At 45.0% G+C, this 26,690-nt stretch overlaps 2 protein-coding genes across 4 annotated transcripts; one reads left to right on the top strand and one right to left on the bottom strand.

Moving 5' to 3' along the window:
* Positions 1 to 8,854: 8,854 nt before the first annotated feature.
* On the top strand, positions 8,855 to 14,945 carry SNAPC2 (small nuclear RNA activating complex polypeptide 2). 2 transcript variants are annotated; one of them, XM_063140299.1, is made up of 6 exons: positions 8,855 to 8,893; positions 9,095 to 9,282; positions 10,908 to 11,021; positions 11,109 to 11,177; positions 11,489 to 11,759; positions 12,924 to 14,945. In XM_063140299.1, exons 2-6 carry the CDS (start codon positions 9,100 to 9,102, stop codon positions 13,292 to 13,294), a joined length of 1,008 nt encoding a protein of 335 aa, XP_062996369.1. In that variant the 5' UTR covers positions 8,855 to 8,893; positions 9,095 to 9,099; the 3' UTR covers positions 13,295 to 14,945. The 2 variants fall into 2 exon arrangements, with proteins under 2 accessions (XP_062996369.1, XP_062996361.1); XM_063140291.1 differs by lacking the exon at positions 8,855 to 8,893 and adding an exon at positions 8,914 to 8,961.
* On the bottom strand, positions 14,916 to 26,343 carry PIF1 (PIF1 5'-to-3' DNA helicase). Of its 2 annotated transcripts, XM_063140265.1 has the most exons (12): positions 25,775 to 26,343; positions 24,236 to 24,362; positions 22,406 to 22,531; positions 22,158 to 22,311; positions 20,071 to 20,185; positions 19,880 to 19,986; positions 18,460 to 18,599; positions 17,821 to 17,927; positions 16,889 to 16,976; positions 16,381 to 16,526; positions 15,656 to 15,847; positions 14,916 to 15,237 (listed from the first exon to the last, which is right to left on the bottom strand). In XM_063140265.1, the coding sequence occupies exons 1-12, from the start codon at positions 26,339 to 26,341 to the stop codon at positions 15,184 to 15,186; spliced, it is 1,923 nt and encodes a 640-aa protein (XP_062996335.1). In that variant the 5' UTR covers positions 26,342 to 26,343; the 3' UTR covers positions 14,916 to 15,183. The 2 variants fall into 2 exon arrangements, with proteins under 2 accessions (XP_062996335.1, XP_062996345.1); XM_063140275.1 differs by lacking the exons at positions 19,880 to 19,986; positions 20,071 to 20,185.
* Between the last annotated feature and the right edge of the window lie 347 nt (positions 26,344 to 26,690).

Genomic DNA, 26,690 nt, shown 5'->3' with positions numbered 1-26,690 from the left:
AATGTTGAAAAGGAAGGGCCATAGCTCAGTGATAGAGCACATGTTTTGCATGCAGAAAGTCCCAGGTTCGATCCCCGGCATCTCCAGGTAGGGCAAGAAAAACTCCTGCCTGAAACTCTAGAGAGATGCTGCCAGTCAGTGCCGACAATACTGGACTAGATGGACCAATGGTCTGACTCAGTATAAGGCAACTTCCTATGTTCCTAAGAGCGTAAGTGTAAAAAAGGCTCTGGGGAAACCATGGCCGGGATGGGGGGGGGAGTTAATTAGGGGGAGGATGCAGGTAAGGTAGGCACAGGTGTAATGAAATCAAAAGCTGTTGGTGTAATCTAGTCCCAGAGGCTAGAGACGTATAGGAGAATTGGTAATCCATACAGTCTATAAGAGCCTCTCCCTGCGCTGACGTTCCTCCTGATTAGGGATAATCTGTGAGTAATTGGCTGCAAAGCCATTGTACCTCTAAGGATCTCTCATAAACCCTCAATAGATTAATGATCTTACCCAGCCATAAATCTCTTTCGCCTACTACATGTTTTAGGAGTGAGGTTAGATAGGAAAGGTAAATACCCCAGAACTCACACAATGAGACAGAGGCAGACAAGTGGTGGTATGGTAAAGGCTATCATCAGTATGGAAAAACGACGTGACAGAGGGACTGTATGAAAAGAGATACAGGTCATTCAAGAACTTCCCACCCATTCAGCAGTTACATCTCCCTCATTAATTCCAGGAACTTATAGCTAAGTGGGAGACAGGCCCAAGTATTACAGTGGGAAGAGCAGTCAAAGGGAAATGTCCAGCCAAATACTGTTGGGAACAGGCACCAAATCCACATATGCTCATACCTGTTCATTCACTAGATCACGAGTGGGAAACTTGTGGCCCTTCAATTCTGGCCTACAACTCCCATCAGCCCTAGCCAGCATAGCAAATGGTGAGGGATCATAGGGGTTGTAGGCCAAAACTTCTGGAGGGCAAGTTGCCCAACCCTGCACTATGTATACACACACATATACAAACACTCACGCATATATGCACACACGCACACACACACATAAGATTTGAATCCACAAGTCCTGCTTTCACACCCTTTAACCCTTCTCAGAGACTCCAAAATACTAGGTCCCACCTCTTCCTCCAGTTTGTGCAGCTAACGAGGCAAGATAATTGGAAATTCAGGGCCAAACTAGATGCAACTTTAAATATGCCTTTGCATTTAACATGAATTTTTTTTAATAATAATAATAATAATAATAATAATAATAATAATAATAATGTAAATAGCATCAATGAAAGTACTGATGATTGTGATTGGAGCAAGGAACAAGGGAACATAACCCTTCCTCCCCTAGCTGTGGTCCTGAGGAAAAACCCTCCTTTGAAGCTGGTATTTACATTGGGAAGAAATCCCCCATTGGCCCCATTGCAGCTGTGGGGTGTGTGTGCGTATAACCCAGCGAAAGGGTTCCATTCCACCACTACCCTGTAGTTGCAATCCTGATAAATATCAGCCCCACTGCTGATGTTATTTATATATATATTTAAACACTAAGTTAGTAAGGGGGACTCTAAGGAAGTAAGACACCAATGCCTTACAACAAATCTCCACCACAATATTTACTTTTCGCATTCTTGCAGTCCTCAGCTTTTCTGGTACCAGGATGCAAAGTGAGCCAGTTGTGGTGGCACAGAGTGCAGATGGTTTCCCCATAGTGCAGAGTGTAGCTCCCAATTGGACAGTGGACACAGCTGTCAACTGCAGCCTCGTTATATGTTCCAGGTGGGCACAAGACTGTCAGGCAAAATGGCAGATAAAAGCAAAGAGAGGGTTGTGAAGTGAAACGAGGAGAGCCCAGGATATACCCAGGGCATAATTTCATTCCTCCATCAGGCTAAGGGAGGTTGGGGAGGGATTTCAACGCTGACGATATACAGTGTGGGCCCAACTCAAGATGCATCCCTTTCAGCACTGGGCTCAAGTGAGATGTGAAGATGTCTCTCCTTGTGTTAAGGGAATCATGCTTAGTGCAAGATGCGGAATAGGTGGGCATCTGACTATAACAGGACGGAACCTGCACTAGGATTCCAAGAAGCACTTAACAGAACTAAAGGAAAAGTTCTAGGGGAACAACACAGGAGGGGGATAGCAACAAGGGGCAGGTGTGTTGAGAGACTTCCCAGGAGCGTAGGTAGAGACTGAAGTCTATGGGATCAAAGGCAGTGTCTGAGGAGGGATGCGGCAGCAGCTCATGGATCACCTGCTCCACTCACTACAGCAGTCGGGACAGCTTGCCAGTAGCTCCTCTGTCTGTCCGTAACCTCTCTGGCATTTTCCACCCTCTAAGAAGTTGAAAAAGGTGTTGACGAAGGTGTCACGGGGGGCAACTGACTCTCCCAGGGGGAAGCGTTTGTTCTTTTCCATGAATAAGGTTATTGCTTCCTTGGCCTGTAGGGAGACAGGCAGGATAGTCAGGGAAGAAAGAAAAGGCGGACAACTGGGAGGTCTAGGACTCAAACTAGATGATAAGTGAAATACATCATAGTGACTGGGTTTGGACATCACGTTGGTAAAAGAAGACTTGCAGCAGGGGTTGTAGGGTGGGTACAAAGCCCCCCACCCCACCCCATCGTGCCGCACAACAAGGTGGGACAACAGGTCAACCCATGCTGCATCATGGGTAATTATGCAAGTGACAGTCGCTCATGCAACACACACAGGGGGAAAAGCCACAATGGCTTCTTTTACAGACACGATCATTCAAACACCCTGATTTTGTGTGTGTTGAAAAAGGAAGGGAAAAAACTAAAAGAGCACAGGGAACACACAGGAGGATAATGATTTGATGACAATGTCATGTAAATACCCTGTAAAAGTGTATGATCAAAGTGTAGCAATTTCATAACAAGTGCCTTATGTGGAGTGCCTGTCCCCTTCCTCATAATCTTAGGTGCACTTCTTGCTTCATAGCCATAGAGTTCTTGCACCACAGTAACTAGTCCCGCTCTCTTAAGATCTGTCACTGCTAAGTGCCAGCTTGTGAATACAAGATGCATCCACACCGACAGACACTGGGTAGGTGAGAAGGTAGTGAACATATTAGAAGAGAGAAGTTATGCAACCCCTGCTCCAAAAGAAGCAACCATTGCATGCATCCTGGCCTTGTTCCAATGTGGATGATCAACAAATAGAAGACATAGTCGCACTTTGCATAGCACAAGGTAGCTCCACCACAGACATTTGACAGAAATATGCAGTTGGAAAACCCTGGCAAGCTATTTCCTGGTAGGGCAGAGATGAGCTTTGGTGACGCACCTGCTGCAGGTTGGTCCTGACGGCTGAGTGATAACATTCTAATGCCAAAGCATCAATCTCGGGGAAGCAGGATTCATCCCAGTCTTCCCCAAAGGGAGATACTAGAAAACAAAGACAAATATGTTCTTGTCCCTGTGCCGAATCCCAATTCCCTCTTCTACTAGAGCACACAGGATCCAAGTTCCTGCTGTCATTCCAGAATAGTAGTATGGCAAAATATGTCTACCATATGGTGGTTGTCACTCGCTGGATTTCTGAATGCAATAAGTAAATTATGTTAATTAAACTTAGAGCTTTCCCATTCATCATACATTTTCAACACAGCCCTTGCTGCTGAAAAAATGGCCTTCTTGCCACTCCAAGGAAATGCCCTTTTATCCAAAATCTGTCTGTTCTGAAGCCTCAAACGAAAGGACATTTTCGAACAACACTTACTTTTAATGTTTTCAGTAGGCAACCTACTGCCAGCCTTTCTGCATGAACATCCATTACTCTAAACTTCACTTCCACCCAAAACTGTAATTGAACCCAACCATTCTGACTTCCTGTCCCATCCTCTACAAAACCCCTGTATTTCATGGTTCTTCTGACCTTTTAGCTCTACCTGGAGGTTGAACTCATCCAAGGGTTGCTCCAAGGTAGGGAAGCAGGTGGTGTCCCCAGGTAGAAGCTCACAGTGGTGGTGGGACACCACTTGTCTTAGATCCTCATGCAGGGTCTTCACGAACCCACTTGTCAATGCTCCATCACAGGAGCTGGTTTGAAAAATCAGTAAGACCTGCAATTCTCCACGCATGTGATAGCCTGGGGAAAGGGACAGAATTAGGGGCAGAAATGCAGTTTTCCCTACAAAAATGGGGACTGGGAAGACAGTGGAAGTTGCATCCTCTCCACATCATGTTCACTCTGAAGGAAGAAGTCAGGAGGATGAAATGAGATTATGAGACTCTTCATCAGCCTTTTCCAACCAAATGCCCTTCAGATGTTATGAACTTCAACTTCCATCAGCCCCAGCCATCAGGAATGCTGGGAGTTGTTGTCAAAAACATCTGGAGGGTACCAAGCTGACCTAGATCCTGAGAAAGACAATAAATTCTCAAGAAAATGAAGAGATAACAAGGTAAGGTCAGCCACAGGGTCTAGCCACAATCCATAACCTCTTCCGTATTTCTTTCTAGATGTGGTCCTCCACTGCCTCCTCCTGGCTCCAGCCTGGTGACATATGGATCAAAATCAGTAATTCTCTTGCCAATCACCCCTGGTGTCAAAATGTTCCACACTGCATATTTTCTCCATTCTTCGGGATAGCAAGGAATACACTTACCCACCACTGTATGATAGAAAGTCTTGTAATAGGTCTGGTTTTCCTTTGTGAAGGTGATGGTGCAGGCATAGTGTCCACTGTTCTCAGCACGAAATTTATGTAAAGTAAGGCAAGAACCACCTTCGACAGAGTGCGTTTCTAGAATCAGAGGGCAGAGTCATACATTCTGAGAAGGATAACACTCCTGCCAAGCCAGCCAACCAATCAGACAAAGGCACCTGCATTGACATAGAAAAACTTCAAGAGAAACCCCCCAGCTCTTTTATACTCTTCCTTCTCCACGTGAAAATTCAACCCCTCTGGCCTTAGTCTTGGTGGTCTCTGATCTACCCACTGCCCAGACAATCTGATTTTTCTTGCTACTTTGGTGACATTAATATGAGCTCCAACTTTCTATAACACATTTACTTATTATAGAAACTATACACCACACAGCTTGCATTTGCAATTAACCTCGTGATCTATTACAGCTATTTTACAACCAACTTATAGGTTTGAGTTCTCTCACAACTTGTTTCAGTCAATACTTTTCAGTAACAGGGTATCTTAAAGAGCCAAAATCTGTGTCACAATTAAGAAGAATAGGTAGGTATTCATTCCCAAGACAGGCATTCAAGGCAGCTGCTCCAGTATTTTTCATGATCTGAATTTTAAGATGTATGTTGTGAAGAATGATCCACCACATAAACTCCCCGGACTTGAATTCAGGCAACCATTTTCTGGTCAACTTGGGTTTCACATCTGAGTAGTTAAACAGACATAGCAACAAATTTTCAGAGGGAAAATTCATGCATCTTCAGGCTACAGTGCTTGAATTAGAGTGGGGAGGAGGGGAAGGCAGGGAGTCTGGTCATGAAATCCAGAAATCCCTCCCCACCAACTTCAGCCAAATCATAGCCTCCATGTAGCAATAGTTGGATGGACTAATGGGCACCCCTCTCCCCCACCCCTGTAACTCGATCACTGACTCTCCAAAATTTATTAAGATGTGGATCCAGGAAAAAGAAGCTGGCTTGAGAATCTGAATGTATCTCTCCAGAGTGTAATTTACATCTACCTAACCAATAGTGAATCTAGAGGTGGCCAGCATGGGCTTTTGCCTAAGGCATAGCTGTACAAAGGACACGTTTGGAAAAACAATTTCTTTGGCCCAAAAGTTCAGATTTATCTGGGGTGCAAAAAACTTTTAGTTAAGGCTAACCATGCTAAAGAGACATTAACAGGCGTGGCATAAGTGTTTTTCTCCCTTTTCTTTCCCTCACATATCTGTCCCTGACATCCACAGAGAAACCTAGAGCCTCAAGCAACAAGGCCTAACCTCCGTCTTCCAGGATCCAGTTGTAGGTAGGATTCATACCAATCACAAAATTCGTCTTTGCAGGCTTGCAAGGTATTATGAATTTCTGGGCATCAACATGGACAAAGATGGGACCTGAAAGAAGCAACAGCCTACGGTCAATCAGGAAGAGAATTTGGTATAGATCTAAGTTGACGGGGAATGCAAAGACAAAGTTCTTAGTTGGGGTTTGCATTAACAGACACATCTACAGAACATCTATCATCCAGGTAGCTCATTTGGTCAGAGCCTGGTGCAAAGACTGCAGATTCAAGGGCCATGATGCCCCTGTGGGACTGGTGGCAATCTGCAGCTTCTCCTCTCTTTCGGAGAGAAGGACCATAGCTTAGCAGTTCTTTGCATCTAGAAGTCTCAGGTTCAATCCCTCTCAATCCCTTGCATCTCCACTTAGAAAGAATGGGTAGCAAATGAGGAGAAAGACCTCTGCCTGAGACCCCAAAGAGCAACTGCGGAGCTAGATGGGCAGTTTGACCTGGTATAAAGCAGCTTCCTAACAATAGCAGGTTTATTGCATTTGGTGCGATGCAAAGAGAGACGAGCGCACCACAATAATTTTTACCAACTAAAGTGGAAAAGCTTGTTTCCTCTATTTCAGTGCAGTCACCAATGTGTTCAAGATTAAGAGACTGATCTAGCCACTCACAAGTGAGCTGAATTCTGTTTGACTATCATGAGATGCCCAAAATTGAAAAAGAGCCTTATATGATTTCAGATGAGTGTATAATCATCATAATAGCAACTGGGATATGGAGACTTTCTGCCCAAAAATCAATGGTATGTGAGTGGTATTCCTTGAAATCTTCTGGTGTTTGGCTATGAGTAAGCAGGGAGCTGCAAGACATACAGCATATGAGTAATGGAACAGGATGAAACAAGGGCACCGTTGGGAAGGACTCTGATGATCCCCAAATAAGGTGATGTCCACATCTATTGCTAAGGATCTAGAAGCACTGTTGGCTGAATAGAACTTATGTTCTCACCTGTCTCTTCATCAGGTGATGTCTCTTCAGTATTTGCTAGTCCTGAAGTTCCATTGTCATACATGTACAAGTCAGGAAGAAGTCCACAGACTGAAAAGGAGATAAGATCTCAGCAAACTCTCATCCTTGAAATTTAACTGTATTGTCCAGGCTGCTGGACTTCTGTTCATGAAGCTGTACTTCCCAGTATCAGGGTGGACTGTGAGATCTGAAGCCCAGCCTGCAGCTTCCAGATGTCCAGACCAGAGGTAGGCATAAGATAGATCAGGATCTACTGGGAAATCTGTTTGATATGCAGATTGGCAAGGGTTTCTTACTCCCAGTAGTTAACACATTATCTGCAATGGCCAGTTTTGTTCTAATAGCTTATCTCTCAGCCTATGTTCCTCACCTGTAATATATGAATATGACTTTGTTGCCTTTGACCAGGTATCTGTGCAGTTCTGCTAGCTAGTTTCAGAGTTCTGTGTCAGTATCCCTAATCTGTAGTAACTTAAATGTTTATTTATTTATTTATTATTTATAAATATTTTTATCCCACCAAATAAATTCCCAGGGCAATTTACAATAAATTTGTACTTGTATGAGTATGTTAGCCATGTGTATAGTTTGTGGGGTGCAATAATTTATTAAGTGGTTGATCTGATCAAGCCACCATCTTCAATATGGCTGGGGACTGTTCCCCCGGGCCTCTCAATACTATTTTTCTCTTGACTCCAGTTGGTGGACCTCAGGATTCTAGTAAGAATATAAATTGATCCTGCAAGCTTGAAGGTTAGAGCTTCACATTACAACGGTGGCCATTTTGCTCCAGAGTAATGCATGTTACAGGTGATTCTTAGGCAATTCCATCTGTTTATGGCCTGGTTTGCCTGTAATGACAACCCAGAGTATGGGTTGTCATTGAATCACGAGTTCCCGTTATGTACAAACCATACATTATAGTTTAACTATGGGTTATTAAGCACAGACAACCTAGGAAGAGAACACATTGTTGGGTTGTGAACTCTGGGCTGTTTATGGTTAACAACACATAATTAAACCCTAATGCAGGGTTCACATATAACTACAACCCACAATTCAACAACCCATACTCTGGGTTGTCATTATGTGCAAACCAAACCTTTGGGTACTTCCAGATAGAAGGCTCTTGGCCCTACCAATCAGGAAGCAGTGTACAGTTGTTCTGTTTTTTCTTCCTTAACGGATTTTCTGTGGTAAATAAGATGGAAATAGTAGATAAACATGGGAGGGTTAAGAGTGGAAGATGATGAGGTCCAGACCTGCCACTGCCCCGCCCTCACATAAAATCCAGTGAATGAGGCAGGGCCAGAATGCAATAAAAGACCAAGCCTTTGCTCAATTCCATAACTGCTTGCTTGCGCTGTTCATTACGGGTGAAATCCAACGGAAGTCCTAATGGGACTACTCTAAGTAGGATTTACGTTGGATTTCACCCTATGCACCTACGGGTGGAGAGACTTAGCAATGGGGATGCTCCCAGGACCGGCCGCCTCGCTATAACCACTCTCCGTACCAGGCCCATTGCACAGCAACAGGACCAGGATCCTCAAAGCGACTCCGGCCGCGATCTGGCAAGACATGTAGCCGGACTCCAAGGCAATCGGTCCCACTCCAGAGCGTCCCTTCTCTGTCGCCATGGCAACGGGGGCCTGGGGATTCCCTGCTGCGATAGAACCGGTAAAATTCCAGCAGGAGCCGGCCGGTTGCCACACAACCTAGAGCCCCTTCGTGACGTCACGCCATTCTCAAATTCATTTTTCTTCCCGCGATTCGACTAGAAGGCGTGGCTTGTTTTTGGACCTCGGCGGCCACCGTTCTCACGTTCTTTATGCCTCATCAGTGCGCGACAGCTTGGAAGAAATTTCATACCGGAAGATAGGTGATTTGTGTTTGAGGTGCGAGCGGCAGGGAGATAGTGAGTTGGGGAGCGGGGTCTATCGCTGTGGAAGCAAGGAACGTGCTGGTAAGGGCGGAGATATAAAGATAAAGGGGCGGTAACTAAACTAGCCGGTAACAAGCGGGAGATTCCGGGGTCCACCCGAGCTTTTCTTCGCCTCCACCGTTCTTACGCGTTGCTTTTCCTTTTCTCCTCTCAGGTACCATGAAGCCACCGTCGAGGCCACGTTCAGTTCCTGCTCGCTATGCTCTGGGCCCCACAGCCCGAGTTTGGACAGAGCGAGAAAAGCGACGTCTTCTCCAGGCCTTGAGAGCTCAAGCTCACTCTCCGGGTCCCCTGCAGCCAGAACTGCTGAAGAAGTACTTGCCTTCCTTGGACGAAGCCGAGGTGAGTTCAGGCGCGGCCTTGTGATGGAGGACAAGATTTGAAGTTGGACGAGCTGCGAGCCTCAGCATCCTTAGATATCGGCGAAATTAGCCAATGTGCTAGGCTTGGAGGGTGGGAAATCCGTCTCTGCGAAGTGAGTTTTGATATGGAAACTTAGGTGGCCCAGAATGATTCAAAACAGGGCAATTGTGAGAGTGAATTGAGCAACCTCCACACTCTTTCCACTTCTTGAGGGTGGCAAGGTTAAGGTTGCTAGCAGAGAAAGGATACAAAGCAAGTTTACAACCTGCATGTACATAACAGGACCTAATTGCAACTCTTATCCCTGCCACAGAGATGGTGGGCCATGAGCTCATGCTGATTTAAGATTCTGGCCTGGTTCAGACAACACGCTAAACCATGTTGCTTAACCACAAAATGGTTAAGGGAATGCATGCGTTCCCTTAACCATTTTGTGGTTAAGCAGCATGGTTTAGCGTGTTGTCTGAACCAGCCCTCTGTCTTCTTGTAGATTTATCTAAAAGATTTATAAGCTGCCTTTTAGGATCAACACAAAGTGGAATACAACAAAATAAAAACCACAACGCACAACAACAACAACAAAATTTAAACAGTAAAAACATTTGTAAAAATGTTCTCAACAGACATGTGTGAGTAGTTATTCAACATCAAAAAGAAAAGCTACCCATGTTGGACCATAAGAACAATAGTAAAATCCACAGGAAAGTAATACTTTTATTAAAGCCAACCAAAATGTTACCAAATGGTGAGCAAGGTTTCGGGTTCTACAGAACTCTTCATAAGGCTGGATGTCAATCAAAGCAGGATGAGGTAAAAGAAAAAGGTTGGCTAAGATCAATCCTATGGCCCTAAGCACTTGTTAGGATATAGGATTGTTTGTTTTCCTGGCTACCAGGTCAGAGCCCTGGCTCTGATCTCATAGTGAGGAAACTGTGTCCCCCACCCCCTCATAGTCGGCATGAAAAAAACCATCCGACTACCCCTCCGCGCTCGGTGAATGGAGTGCAAAGACGGGGCATTTCTGGGGGAGGGGAGACTGACACAGCTGCCTTATGCTGAATCCTATGGCCATTCCAGCCTCCTTTATCCACCACCCCCTTTCAAAGCGCCATTGCTAGATGGGTGGAATTACCCTCCAGCTGCCCTGCATTGGATACTTGACAGCCTCTGAGTTCGGAGGCTGCTGACAATTGACATAGGATTGCGCACTTATTATTAAAGTCATAAGGTCTTCATTTGTATTAGGCTCCCCTACATGTTATGCAATTTGCAGTTTACACCTAGGGATACTGGGACAAAGAAATACCCACTATAACTTAATTCTTCCTTTTTCACTTATGGAAATAGAAAATCCATCACTTACCCAGTTTTGTCTCCAGCCTTAAGCAAAACGCGCAGGATCTTTGTTTAATACAAAAAACCCATTCATGATAGATTCTGGGCATTACAATTATTCCCTGTGGCTAGTGGATACAAATGTGACAAAGCATATAAAATCCGCAAGTGAGTTGGGAGAATAACCAGTTTTAATGTCTTCTGAAAGTAGGATGCCACCTTTCCCAAAGCTCTTCTTGTATGGTCTTTAAGATGTGCTGCTGTTGCAGATCATGGAATTTGTGGACCTACTGAAAGAACGTGTGGCAAAGGAAGCAGTCAAGGCACAATATCAATATCGTCAACGTAAACAGAAGGATGCCCCTATTCCAGCACCGATTGAGGTATGAGAAGATTAAATGTGTAGGTGAGGAGATATGGCATAGAGTGGGCTGAAAGCTATTTATATCTCTAACATTTCCTATTTCTAGGTATGGATCGAGTTAGCAGAGAAGTTGACAGGTTGCCTTAAGGATGCTGTGACAGCTGCTTTTTCCCAGGTAACCATGGTGTATCTTGTCATTTGATCTTAGTAAGATGGCTAGTGATGTAAATGCAGTAATTTGGGAGACCCGTATGTCTCAGGATGAAAAAGTGCCTTGGAAACAGGCAACACTTTCATTCCCCATCTTGGCCATGCAGTTCATGCATACCTATGGCCTAAGCCTTTTCAGGAAGGGGTGTAATACTGGCAAAATGTAATCTGTCTTATAGAGAATCTCTGGTTGCTTGGAGTTTGTGACAATGAGGAACAGGTAACCTTTCTAGTGTGGAGTATTGTCTTAACTGTGTGTCTTTTTCTATCCACTAGGTTTTGACAATTGCATCTGCTGAACCACTCTGCTTGCTTCATTCGGTGCCCCCAAAGCCTATAGAGGTAAAAAATGCTCGATGTTCATCTCCAGCCCTTCATCATGAGAACAAGAAATCCAATGAACAATCTCAGGAAGCAGCTGTATCATCAAATGCAGAGGAACTAGCCCCTGCAGAAAATGGTGGATTCCATGTGGATTTTGAAAAGATCTACAAGTACCTCTCGGTGATCTCACGTGGATCTAAAGCACCAGAACTCCCACCAGGTGGTAAGTCAGGACTTGAGTTGGAACAGGATGTCTGAAAATAGTGTGCAGCTGCTATACTGCACTTTGTAATGCTAAGGGATCAAGAAATATGTATCTTAGACTCTCATAATCATATCCCACTACACTAAGGTAGTGAAGGAATCTAGAAGCTTACATTTCCCCAGGCAAACTCATTTTTTTAAATCATGTGCAGTTAACTTGACCTTGGCTTGTTCCTACATTTCTTATAAGTGGAGACAGGAAGATGCTGCTTATACTTGGAATTTCAAAATCCAGAACTTCTTTCCTATACTGCAAGCACTCTGGGTTGGATCCAGACTTAGTCATACATAGAATAGACCTATTTGAATCAGTGGAACTTAAATTAGTATTGACTAAAGTCACATTGATTTTAATGGATCTACTCCAAGTTTGACTGCACATGGATGTTCTGTACTAGCATGTACCTAGAACTGAATCTTTCATCACTTTACTACCAGGAAAAGACATTTTTATTTACCCAGTCTTTTAAATCCATTAGTGTTAACTGCTACCATCCCCCCTCTCGTTTTACTGTTCTGTTAATGTTCTTTTTTATATTTGATTGCATTGGTTCATTTTTTTAAAAGCTTCTTTGATCATTCAATTAAAATAGATCAGTTGGTATCCTACAAAGGGTTGGATACCAATGGAAGCTTTTTAAAAGCCTAATTCAAGGTTAGACAACCTGGTGCCTTCCAGATGATTTGGATTACAACTCCAATAATACCTGATAATTGGCCCTGTTGCCTGGGGCTTATGAGAGTTGTAGTGCACCAGGTTGCCTGCTCCTAATTGTGGTGAGAGGTGAGAAAGGAAACAAAGAAGATCTCTTATCTCTGTGAACAAAAATAAGACTTTTTCAGTGGGGAATTTCTTGCAGGGTAGGAAGCTGGCAGGCTGTATTGCACCCCTCTGTGGGCTGTAGGTTTCCTATCCCTGTATTAAAATCTAAGCAGCTGATATGGAGGGGAAGAAGTGAAAAATATGACTTTCTTTGCCACATCTGCTGGAGAATAGAGGTGGTTGTGAAGACCGTCTGTGAACCTGCAGTAGACAAGCAGGGGCCAAAAGATCATATGTATGTTTGTGCCAAGTTGTAGTTAAGTCCTGCCATTCTCTCCATGTTTTGCTTGTTTTCTGCAGAATCAGCTGTGCTCCTAGATTTACTACTGTCACTGCCAGAAGAACTGGGCTGCTTGGACTTTAAAAAGCTGAAGAGCCATATGCACAAAAGCTATATTGAGTTAGGTGCCCACTATACAGGTGAGAAAAGCAGAATGAAAACAGGGGCCAGCCATTTTGCAAACAATAGTGAAGAGCTAAATGACTCATTTCTCCATGTACACCCAGCCACTACCAGCCTTCCACAACAGCAAGAGGGTACTAGTACTTCTGCCTCTTCCAAAGGTGATACAGCATCTGCTATGGACTGGAAAACTCTGGGAATCTGCCCTTTGAATTCATTCTTATTTCCCTTGGATATTTTGGCACGAAAAGGAGAGAGTTTAGATTAAGGAAACTGGATTGTACAGTACCACATACCTGCAATGAACTTTTGTGTCTTGGAACACTTGATGGAAGCATTCCTAAGACTGGAAGAAACCTGAACAGCTCTACTATGTTTACTCTATGCATGGTCTCCTCTTGTAGCAGCATTGTGTTTAAGCAGCCTGGCCTGCTCTTTTCATCTTGACTCATGGACATAACACTTTGCATTTGTAAATGAACCATGTGTGTTGCTTTGTCTTGTCCTAATGTTTCTTTTTTCTAGAAATTGTCAGCTTATTTCATCGTTTGCTATTAGAAAATTGATCTGAGCTTCAAATGTTTTGTGCTTATACCCTGAGTGTCATATCTCTGTTCTTGCACTAGATTGTATCAGTTGTTGTAGTTGGAACAAGCGGTCTTAAGTTATTTTTGAGTTACAATACAGTTGAAATGCTTATTCTATACTACGGAACATATCAACTGAAAAAGTTTGTTAGAGACCAAGCAATCTCATGAAACATGCCAAGTGCCTTTTTAGATAAAGGTTACCTTAAGGGCTTTCCTAAGCCTTTTATGAACTTTGTTGCCTGGCTAGGAAATAGGTGCAGAACATCTTCCTGTGTTAATTTCTGCTGGAGCCCTATTATATGGTTAGAGGTTTTACTTTTAAGCATTTTCTTTTCTTCCAAGCTTGGGTTAGGGTTAGCGCTCTCCTTTTCTCTCTGAACAATTTTGCAAGAATATGTAGAACTGCTAATGAGTTCACAAACAGCTACATGCATAAATGACTGTATTGATTTTGCCACTGTTATGTATTAGCTGAAGGATGCAGTCACTTTCAAAATACTTTGCATGCTTCTACAAGGTAAGTCAGTATATAATGGCACAGAAATGTTAACCTTCCAGGACATTACATCAAAGTTTAAACGACGATATAGTTTTAAGAACATAATTTATTAAGGAGCTGTACTCATCTAGTTAGGCAGAAATGGATTTCAACTATCTCACAGTGGTACTTGTTGGGGGAAGGAGAATGCATACTTACCAAGTTTGATACATTACATAATTAGCAGTTTAAGTTAATGTTCATTCAAATGGAAATTACTTGGTTTTGGAAAAGTACATTGAATTTGCTTCAGTCACATGACTGTGCTGACTTGGGAAGCTGGTTCTAGGTCCTAAGATTGCAACATGTTGCATATAGAAGATGGGGCAGAGACTAACTTGATACTCAAGCTAGGTGTGTGTTACTTGTTTTTAATTTGTCTTTCAAGAGGCTTCTGTTATTGTGCTACCTGTTAGTGTTACCTATTAGTCTTGAGAACCTAAGTGACATACAAGTCATAGAACAACTAGTGTGCCATCTTTGTAAACTAAGAAGGTTGGAGACGTTGTTACAACCATTGAGACTTAAGTCAGTTTTGCTGCTCTGAGAGGAGTAAGTGATGCTGCTTGGTTGACCTTTCTCAGGCATGTATTTATTATTAGTCATTAGGTAAAGTCCAGGGTGATGCTTTAAGGAAGCAGACGATTCCTTTAAGTTTGTCCTTTTTCCATTAGTACCAGATGTGGATGTGCTGTTCAAATCAAACATGGTATCAAAAAGAATGAGGACAGCTTCAGGTGGTTGCAAGGTTCTCAATTCCAATGCAATAATAAAACGATTTTGTTTCAAAACTTGACTTCATGTTCATCTCTTGGACAAGTGGTCGTCTGTGATCGTGAGAAATATTCTATGTACTTTGTTTTATTATTATTAAAGAACAGAGCAATCCTGGCGCTGGCACACTGTGCTTCAGTATTTAAAACCTACATACTGATAATCTGTGGAAGTTGTTTCCCAAATTGCATTGCAGGATACTTCGTCTTTTTACTAAGAACAATAAAATGGTGTCTAGGATTCTCCACATACAGTTCAGGTAGCTTCTCCATTTTCTTTATCAGCCTGAATATAGGAGCGTAGAGAAGCCTAAAGAGAAAAACAAACAAGTTACCTACAGCAAGTCATATATTATATAACCTCTTAGGCAGGGGAGCATTTCTACCATTTAGAAGGGACATAATAACATTCACGGTGGATATACTTCTACTACAACTGCATATCTTTAATAGAACACTGGCCTATAATTTAGTGAATTCTTCCTTGGGGCGGGTTATGAAGGGAAGGCACAGTTTTCCAGTGTTGAGGTCCACAAATAATTGCTAAAGAGCATTTTGCTACTTCAAGTTCCAGCAAGAGATGGTGGTGAAACACCTGTAACCTGCAATAGCACTAGTGACTTATGGACCTTGTTCCAGCCAACTATAATGCCTTTCCATTCCTTCTCCCACAAATTTGTACGGACGTATAATCATTGGGAAAATGTAGGGACCGACTATAACCTTACCTGAGATAGAAATTGGTCTTTCCTCAAATGCCTGTAGAACTGCAACACATATGAATTGGCTCTCACTACCTTGGGATCAAAATCCAGAACACGAAGACCTGCAAGGCTACGTGCTCGAGAAAGTGCTACATATGCCTGGCCACATTCAAAGACACGAGATAGGGAGATCTCAGCACAGTCAAGAGACATACCCTAGTAAAGGAAAACAATATAAATGAGTAAGTAAGCACCCACTGAAACAGCTGCTAGGGAATATGACCACTACAATTGTAGGAATGCGCAATAAAATACAAAAGAGTTGTATGTATTTTTGAGAATGCAATTCATGTATACTTTATCCCTGAATGACACAAACATTGCTGCTTCAGTAGTTGCAATTCTAGCTATAAGCTTCCTTCATTCCCACCCTTTTGCTCTTTAAAACTGATGCATATAACAGCTTATCCCTTAACACATAGTTTACCCTCTGGGTCGGGGTGTTTCTAGGACAGCCATGGGGTTGTGAGTAATCAGTGTATAGGACTGCTCTGCTTAGCTTCTGTTGCACCACTGATTTTTAAATAATTTGAAAGAAAAATAAGCAGGATTCTTACAGATCCCTGAAAAGTTGTAGGGCCTGACTGGTAACGTCCCATGACAGTAGTAACTCTGGTAGGGACTTGTGTATCGATGGACTACTGTTGCTTCCTGCGTTTCCTGCAGATGATTGGTGATGTGTCACTTACCTGGCTCTTGTGGATAGAAATGGCCCAGGCAAGTTTCAGGGGCAGCTGGTGACGACTCAGATAGATTCCTGATGGTCCTTTTAAAACCCATCGTTCTGGCCCAACAACACTAGTGATACCACACAGAAACCTCACTTTTGGCAACCCTGTAGAGAAAAATGAAGTCAGAGCCCAAAGCACTCCCATGGCTAGTATTAGGGGCAGGTAATCCCACATGTCTTGGGAGATATTGCAAAGCATGCCAGAGCTCCTCCAGTTGAGACAGAGCAACAGTCAACTGGAATGCCAATGGAATAGCAGCTCAATAACAAGACTTGACTGAATAAAAACTGCGCAGGAGAAAGCAACTACTTCTCACCCCCCCCCCCCAAAAAAAACAAACCCAAACTGGCATGGAACAGAGGTGTCCATTACCACAATAAAAACCTATCTAAAGGAACAGTTCAGGGACCAACAGACATCACCCATTACCAGGGGATCCTTCAAAGTGTGTCCATCAGAAACCAACCTTTTCCTTCCGTTTCAAATCCAATCACAACTCCGCGAGCCCCATTTACAAGACCTCGGGACACGTCAAGATTCTTGGTAAGCATCACCTAGTGAAATGAAGTGTGCAACTCATAAAGGAGTAATTCCCCCATGGCTTTCCCCTGCCTGCAACCGCAACTAAAAACTAACAAGAATGCTCCCCCACCGCGTCCCTCAGATAGAGGCAGCCTTTGGGTTGAAGAGCTCAGATGTTTTGAAGCAGCTATTAAAGTCGAGGGCTCTCTGTAGCATTCCAGAAGTCCAACCTCCAGAGTTCCTGAAAGTGACGAAGAGCAGCATGCTGTGTGGCCCACAGGAAGTGGGTGGGAACAATTCAGGCCCATGAGATGAAGCAGTTTCTATCCATTCAACTGATGCCTTTTAAGTTCCCACATAAGATCAGACTGATACATCACTGGCAGTGCAGTTCACAATTCCAGCTCAGGAAGCTCTAAGCATAGCTGGCCAGCCACACATTTATCAGGCAGGATTAACAGAATGGAAGGGGAGCTGGAATTGCTCAGCTGGACCAATGTATAAAGGAGTTTGCAGTTCTGCCCAGTTCTGTTGCTCTGACATTCCAAGTTACAGGCAGCGATTACCTGTAAGTGCAATCGTAACTCTCACACTGACCATACAACAGACATTTGCTATAGAAACCATTCCTTTTGCCATTGCTCTGTGCTTGCTAGCTGCTATTTACTTTTGATGTTATCGTATTCCACTCCACAAGGACTCCAGTTCACCAAATTGGGAACTCCTTCTGTAAATTCCCATGGGGGTGGATGACACAGGACTCTGGTGCTAGTGTGAGAAGCCCGAGAGAGCAGAACCTTTTCAAGCAGAGCCATGTCCTGCTGCCACTTCAAGAAGTGCCTCTAGCTCAGGTAGTGGTCAGTGTTGTTTGCTCACCTGGGCACCTTGTTTGAGCTCAATAACACTGCTTACAGGACACTGTGCATCAAGAGTTTTCACCAACCCAGGGTCGCTGTCCACCGCCTTGAAGGACCTTTGTTCGCCTAGGAAGGAGAGACATAAAAGTAAGAGCTTCCAGTTCCTTTACTGCTTCATGTCTTCTGAAAGGGCTGCTTCCCAAACATCTCTCCCAAGAATTGAGCCACCTGTAGGAGACTCTGTATCCTTCCACAGCCCCAGGTGCTTTGAGCTCCACAGTATTCAAAATAACAGGCTCTGCATGCCATTCCCAAAGCATAAAGCCATGATCTCCCAGGGTAGGTAATATGTTCCCTATTCCTGCTACATCTGTGGCTTCTGGGCAGCAGCAACAGAACTAATCCTTCTTCTCCTTTGCCTCTGATGGAGAAGAGTGTATGCTACTATTGTCCTATCCCAACTGGTGGCAAAATCTCAGGCCAGAGAAACTGTCGGCGGAGATGGGACACATTGTCTGATTCTACACTGCTCTCTCACCTTGTTGTTTTATTCCCAAAGAAAATGGCACAGAATACTTCCCAGTGTTGGTTGCCACCTTCTGATGCTCATTCAACAGTTCAAAGGGAAGGGCTACATGTCCCATTGCACGATCCTCACCCGATAACTCCTGCAGCTGTCGGGCATTTGTGAGCTCCACATCGTCCTTGTGGGTGCATAACCGAGTAGCCAGGATTCCATCTCTCTCCACTCTGTGGGTAGCTGTTAGGGCCAGCTGTCTGGTGACTTCCTCTGTGCATCTGGCAGGCAGTGATGGGGAAATTTGAAATCAAGGGAGAGCAAAGATCTGGCGTATTTGATAAGAAATACCAAACTTCAGGAGAACCCGTTCAGACTGCATACCTCGATGTGCTCAGCTTAGACATCCCATCAGCTGCATCTAACTTTCCTCCATGCTAATAAGAGGATCATAACCACCATCAAAACATGAGGATCAACTCTTGACAGTGTTAACTAGTGTGTGTGTGTGTGTGTGTTCACATGTGCATAATGCCATTGCAACAGCTCTAGAAAACACCAAACATTTAGCTACAAGAGAAGCCTATTGAAAAAGCCCTCCACAACCTGGTGTCCTCTAGATCTGTTTAACTATGACTCCCATCATCCCCAGACAGCTATCCCAAACTGTTTCCCAAGGGACTGAACATCTACCAGCATTCCTCTGTGATTGCTCCATTCAAAGAGCACTGGGCTCATCTTTGAGGTGCTGAAAATTAAGAGGAGGTGCTGGAGCAGGTCAGTCAGTGTTCAAACTGGTCAGAAGCAAGTGTGACGGGGAAGAAGTAGATGTCTCTAGACCAGCAGTAGGAACTGAAATAGCCCCTAGTCTTTTTTCTGCCCCCACCACTGCAGCCAATCCTCCCACCCCACCCCAAATCCACCAGGGATTGCACCCCCTCTTTGCCACAATTGCTGCCACTGCACTGCTGGCAAAAATAACAATGTAGTTTTTCTTTAAAGCAAAGCATGCAGGGAGCTTTTCTTTTCTTTTAAAAACATTGCATGTTTTTTGCTGGCAGTGCAGTAATGGGGAAGTGTACAACCCCTGGAGAGTTCTTGGGGGGAAGGAATTGCCCCCAAGCCCCCACAAGTTGCATACCCCTGAACTAGACATTAGTCCTTTCCTCCAAAGTGGTTAGATTCCTCAGGTAGGGTGACCATATGGTAAGGAGGACAGGGCTCCTGTATCTTTAACAGTTGTATAGAATAGGGAATTTCAGCAGGTGCCATTTGTATGCCTGCAGCACCTGATGAAATTCCCTCTTCATCACAACAGTTAAAGCAGCAAGAGCCCTGAGTGACCAGATACAAAAGAGGGCAGGGCTCCTGCAGCTTTAACTATTGTGATGAAGAGGGAATTTCACCAGGTGCTGCAGGCATACAAATGGCACCTGCTGAAATTCCCTTTTCTATACAACTGTCAAAAGATACAGGAGCCCTGTCCTCCTTTCCATATGGTCACCCTAGAGTCTTCCCTCTCCTCTGAATGACTCTACTGAACGAGGTGATGGCTTCTCACCTGCCCAGGCGGACAGCATTCAGAAGGGAAATGAACTCCCGGTCAGTCTGTCTGCGCACCTCTGTCAGCTCCATGTTCAAGTGGATGCACCTCCGCCAGCTCTTTGCCTGTGAAGGGGCACTCTTTGGTCAAACGGCAGGTCAGCCAGTGGCAGAGCATGCAGTGAGAGGCAGCATATGGCAGCAGCATACCTGGAAGCAGAATTTGGGCTGCTCGGTGGCTTTGCTGACTGGGGGAAGCTGCAAGAAGTCTCCGCAGATGATGAGCTGGATTCCTCCAAATGGGTCCTCGCATTTCCTGACCACTCTGCCAAGAAAGCGAGGGGGGTGGAGCCATTTCCAGGAGAATGGAACGCAACACCCCAGGAACTAGCCAAGGTCATTCCACAGCAGACAAACCAACATTGCCACTTGCAAAGGTCTGATTTCCTGGACACACACTTCATCACAGAGCAACAACAGTAACAAAGCTTTAGTGTTCCAACCCATGGTTACAATATATACAATAAAAACAATACCAAAACAAATCATACATACAAGGTCAGAAATTTTGCTCTATACATTTGAGCTGCCGGAATGAAGTTGGCCAATGCCAATATGACAGTCTTATTGTTGGATGAAAACAGAAAGTGAATTCTTTTTGAATCAGACCAGCTGGACTTTTTCTAAAAAAAAATAATCTAGATATTTAGTACGAATTTGAGAATAGATAGGGCAGCAACATGACATAATGCAATCCAGATCCTCCATAGTATGAGTGGAGGCTGGTGGTTCTGATGACAGTGGGGTGGTGAATCCACTCCGGGTTTCACTCAGAATCCATTCTGGGTTTCTGACTGAAACCTGGATTCACCGCCCCACTGTCGTCGGAGCCACCAGCCTCCACTGCTTCTTCAGATTCCATGCACAATACCACAACTCTTCCAGACACATTAAGGTAACCTCCCCCAATCTGGTGCCCTCCGAATGTGTTGAACTGCAAGTCCCAGCTCCCCCAAGCCAGCACATCTCCAGGGCACCAGGTTGGTGGACGCTAACAAAAGCAATGCTCCCTGCTAGAATCTCTAAGGGGGTTCAGAGGGTTGTGACATTTTGGGACTGGGAGAACAGTGTACTCCAATGTGATGTACCAGAAAAGCACTTCAACACAACAACAACACTTCAAGAGTGCAAAGCATCTTATTTTACACATTGTGCTACACTGGAGAGCTTGCGCAACGTAACGGTTACGATCCAGAGCTGAAATCTCAACTCACCCATGAGCTGGCAGGGTGAGCACTCTCGCTTAGCCACAACCACTATCCCAGTATATGCTGTGGGATAACAGTGTCCTGCCTTTACAAGATTGGTGTAAAGATTGCAGCAGTAATATGCTAAGTACCTGGACAAATTAGGAAAAGCTTTAACTTATTACACCCTCTCTCTCTATTGTAATGATGAGGCTTCCACCTTTGTTCAGCCCACAGCCTTCCCCTACCTGGCACCCTTCAGATGTGTTGGATTATATCTCCCATCAACCCCAGCCAGCATTGCACATTGCTAGAGTATAAGAACAGAGGGATCGCGGCTGCTCTTGAAAGCGTATATAGCCCTGGACAATCATTCTAAAAGCTTCTAAATCAGCCTTCTCCAACCTGGCGCCCTTCAGGTGGGACCATAGTGGCTGAGAATGATGGGAGTTGTAATCCAACACATTTGGAGGTTCCCCATTGCTGCCTGACAACACTTGCACAAGCTCAGCATGCAGCAAGACATAGAATCCCGTTTACAGCCACAGAGAGTGGCAAAAATGCAAGCAGGCTGTACTTTAGCAATCCAGAGTGGAAAATCAGATGAGCCACTGCAGCGGCATATTAGCTCTCTGCCTTTGCTCACGTTGTGCTCAACGAGTTTTTCAAACTGTGGCACGTGGACAAAAGCACGGGAAACAGGCAAAGGAGCGAAGCCAGCTGCCTGGAGGACAGAGATGACCAACGCTCACTGATGACTCTAAGAGGGCGGTGGTGCTCCTAAGACTATGTCTAGGACTGAAGAGCACATTCAGGCAGTGGGACTCTTTGATGCAAAATCTATCCCACCATGTTCCAGAAAAATGGCTCCTTCTCTCCAACTCTACACCTTTCCCAGAACTCAGGTTGCATCAAGAGCCTACTTGGACAGCACTTGAAAGGACCATGCATTGCTTTGCGTCCTGCCCTATTAATATCCCCAAGCCCCACTCACTCAGGATTAATGCAAGTACACAAACATCCCTAGGAAGGAAGGCTCCACACACGCACCTGGCCACCGCCTCCAGTTTATCAAAGAACTCGCCCTCCACCATGGAGATCTCATCGATGATCAGCTGGCGGCAGCTCAGCCATTGCTGCCGAACCCCAGGCCTCTGAGCCAGCTCAATGCACTGATGCAGGGGGGCTTTTCCTGAACCAATACCTGCAAAGAGGAGGTGGAGAGGGCATTTGGTAGGATCCTGGCATGAAGCTCTTTCTACCCTGCCCTCCTTCCAGGGATTCTGACTCCCAATTACCTGCAAAGGCATGGAGCGTGGTGCCACCAATCTGACATGCTGCCACCCCTGTGCTGGCCGTGGCATACGTGCTGTTTGGAGGAAGGGAGGCCACGATCTTTTTCAGCAGGAAGGATTTCCCAGTCCCTTTAGAGAGAGTAGTTGCCTTTAGATGCACGCCACCTGGATTTCAGCTCAGCTATTCTTTCAATGCCGCTCATACTTCCCCCTCTCCAACTTCCCAACAAATCAGAAACATTTAAGCATACAAAACTGGCTGTGCCATGGAAATGGCACCTTGGTTGCAATCCTAGGTCAGCTGGCCATGAAAACTCTTCCCATTGAACTCAGTGGGACTTACCTCTGAGTAAACAATCTTAGGACTACACTACAATTTAAGGGGAATATCTAATGTTAGTTTTACTATAAATAGGTGTGATATCATACATGCACCTGTGATGTCTTGCCTTCACCTGAGATGCCTGCAAGCTACCTGACAGGACTATCCATGCCACTAGCACTCAGGACCACTTCAATCCCCCCTGTGATGACCTGTGAGAGGGTTTAGGCCTACTGCTGCTGTTCCTGTCTCGCTCCACAGCCCAGCAACCTAGCCCTCAGTTTCCCATTCCACTGCCACCATTAACTGCTTTCTCCTCAGTCACTCCTCCACAGACCACACCAGCTGTTTGAAAGTAATTAGAATTTATTAACATAAGTGTGTGAACAAGCTTAATGGTTTCCTCAGTTGCAATGCATATGATTACAAGGTTCTAATCGTATTTGTTTCTGTAAACTCTTTCTTAGAAGGTTTCACTATAGAATACTACTGTCTACATACTCAACTATCTTTATTCTCATAAAATCATCCACTTCTCTCATATAATCCTATACTTCCCTCATATAATCATCCACTTCTCTCATATATCATATATTTCTCCCATATATCTGTTCTTCTCACAGAATCATATACACATTCCTTAATCACTCCTTCACTCTCTGTACCCCACACTTCACAGAATCATAACCCACACATACCCTGTCTTCCTGTCAGCTCAGACTATAGAGAGAGAGAACTACATTTCTCCAGCTCCTCCCCCTCTCACACAGCCAATCCAAGCACTCCCCCGCCACTATCCAATCAGCACTCAGGCATTCACACATCCTTTATATACCCAACCTGTGAATACAAATCCTAAGTACATTGAGGCCTACTTGCTTCCTGGAACTTTATGCATAATATAAAAAAAACTTGACAAATATTTACATTTAACTTGACTAATATATGCATTTAATGCATAATTAGCAGCTGAACATCACAGTAGCCCCATTAAAATTAATGGTACTTCAGTTAGTCATGACTTACTGAAGTCCCATCTATTTCAATGGGCCTAGTTCAGAAGGCAGAGATCAGGGCGCAAAGGAATCTCTCCCTGCTCTCAAAACAGAGTGATCAGAAACATTAGAACCACCAAGTAAACTTCTGTATAAGCTAGAGGGCATTCTCCATCCTAGAGAGAGACATCATGGTGTAGTGGTTAGAGAGTTGGCCTGGGACTTGGGAAATCCAGGTTCTAGTCCTCACTTGGCCATGAAACTCAATGAGTGAGGGTCACTGACTCACAGGCTATGTAAGCTGCCTTAGATTCCTTGCAAGAGGAAGAAAAGGTAGGATACAAATATAATTTTTAAAAGCTGCAGAGAGAACAATAGGGGGACTTCTTTAGCTCAAATCCCCAAGATTGCCCATGTCCTAGAAGAGACCTGAGATTCACTATTTAGCAGATGGAGCCATGACAAGCTCAACCGTGAGGAGGCATACTCACAGCCTCCCTAACCCTCTTCTCTCACCAGCGCTGCCTGTGAAGAAGACATTCTTTCCGCTCAACACTGCACTCAGCACCATTGACTGTTCCTGGGAGAGCGTTGCTCTGGAGCACATCGACCAAGGCTTCTTCACCTGCTGTCTTTCAGCTACCTGAAAAGGAGTCCCACACTGTGACTCAGCACTCTTCCCCAGGCAGAAGTCACAACTGAATCTGGAGCACTGATGAAAGAACTCCTAGCTCTCTTGTGAATATCTGGCCAGAGGGGTGGAGGGAATGCCTCTCTATCCAGAGGCACAGCCACTTGATTCTCACTTGGCCCCAAACATCCTGCATTCAGTTGAACATTTTGGAAGGAAACAGCTGTGCAAATTAGGATTTGGGATCAAACCAGTCCTATATCATCCAGATAGGAGTGCCACTATCAGTGGAGGTTGGTGGCTCCAATGTAAGTGGGACAGTGAATCAGCTCTGGGTTTCAATCAGAACCAGTCAGAGCTCTAGAGGAGGTATCCAAGGCATGGAGCCATCTGCCTCCACTGAGAGTAGCCTTCCCATGCAGGCCAGCTACCAGAGAATCTTTCCAGTGGAAAAGCAAGGAATTGAACTCAGAACTTTCTACATGCTCTGTTACTGACATAAAAGAGCTGTGCTGGATCAGAACAAAGGCCTGTCTGGCATTCAGCATTCTGTTTCCACAGTGGCCAACCAGATGCTTATGGGAAGCCCACAAGCTGGCCATTAAAACAATAGTCCTCCCCAGCATACTACCTCTGGTAGTGGAGGTATTATACAGTCTTTCTGACTAGTAGTCATTGCAAGCGTTATCCTCCATTAAGTGATATCCCCTGAAAAACTTCACCTGCTGTTTGCTTCAGATCCTACTTCTGTGAAGGCACAGAAGCTAGCCTGGCTGAATTGTTTATTGGTAAGTTGACAACCCTATCTTTAAACCAGTGTCCTCATCAGTAGAATACTGTTTACAAGTGGCTAGTCTGTTATCTTTTATCAGTACAACAATGTTATTGGTAGATATATGTTGGCAGACCAAATAATACTTAGGAATCCTGGCACCCCTTCTAAGTAGTCAGTATGAGAGCAATTACAGGCTCATTTTCTTCTCCTTACACTCTACAGCTAGAGCAATACTCATCCAACAAACACTTGAATGAGTGAATGAATGCAAGCACTCTCGTTTTGGCATGCATTCCCAACTGTGCAGAGCCAACACATAATACACCACTGGACAGGGCTTAATTTAAACCAGAGTCAGATTTGGAACATGCCAGGTAACAACACTTAACAAACACATACAAAGTGAACTGCCATCCCTGTTGTATAGCCACAGCCTGGCCCCGGGGGATAAGTGCATGTGTATCAGGTCAGCAGACGCAGTTTCCTCGCCAGAAACTCTCCTTTAGAAACGAACCAGAGGCAACCTTCCCCAACCTGGTGCCCTCCAGATGATCTGGAGATGCTGGGAATTGTAGTCCAGCACATCCGGAGGCACCGGGTTGGGAAGGCTGTCCTAGCTAGCCTACACATTCAGTCAAAAGTCTCTTACCTGCTTCCCATCCAGCGCTTCGCTCCGGACTCGCTTCCGAGACTCACAGCCGGTCTGGCCTTTGACCGGTGTGGCTGCAACATCAGCCAGTGCTTGCCGGGCACTCGCCTGTTTCAAGTCACGGGCCTGCACCGGACTGACCGTATCGAACGTGCGTGGCAGGGTCGAAAGAAGCCTTGCCCGCTCAGCCACGGGGGCGACCTTCTCCCGGGCGGCCACGAACTTGATACGCAACGTTTGCACGAAACGACGCAACCGATCCGGAGGACAGTTCGAGAGCAGCAGCTGCACGTGACTGGGACCTGCTGGACCCAGCCGGATCGAGCTCTTCCCGTCCTTCACGAAACGTGTGAACAGTCGTACTTCATCCAGTCGCAGTGGGAAGCTCTGGGCACGCCCTGGGCCACAGGTAGCGGCCACTTGCAAGACCAGTTCACGGAACTCGTCCCGGCCCAGCGTGACCCAGGCATCGCGGAGAAGGACTCGATTCGGGGTGGCTACTGCACCCAGGCGCTCGATGGCTACTGTGCAGCGAATCCGCCCGTCCGATTCGGAGTCAGGCTGCATTCTTCTTTAAGTGTAGATAAAGAACCAACACAAATACTGGAGGAGACCAAGGCAGGCTAAAATCGATGGCATGTGCAAATGGACAAGTTTTAAAAGGCCTTTTGGCTGCCCGCACCTACCGCTTTTCTTTCTCCATGCGTCTAGATTCGTCTTTCGGTCCTCCTGGCTTTTTGATTCTACCGCACGCGGATTCAAATCTGCAGCACTTGTCACGGCAGCCAATCAGCGTGTTGGGAACTTTAATTTTTTAGCCAATCAGAAGAGAAGGGGCGGGGTCAGAATCCCCGGCACAACCAGACCTTGGCCTGTGACATTCTACCCAGTTGCTAGGAGACCAAAAGGCGGGGGG

This window comes from Elgaria multicarinata, chromosome 1, assembly GCF_023053635.1.
Source record: "Elgaria multicarinata webbii isolate HBS135686 ecotype San Diego chromosome 1, rElgMul1.1.pri, whole genome shotgun sequence".
NCBI classification, from domain to species: Eukaryota; Metazoa; Chordata; class Lepidosauria; order Squamata; family Anguidae; genus Elgaria; species Elgaria multicarinata.
Note: the sequence above shows the minus strand (reverse complement) of the source record. Positions and strands in the feature narration are given on the sequence as shown.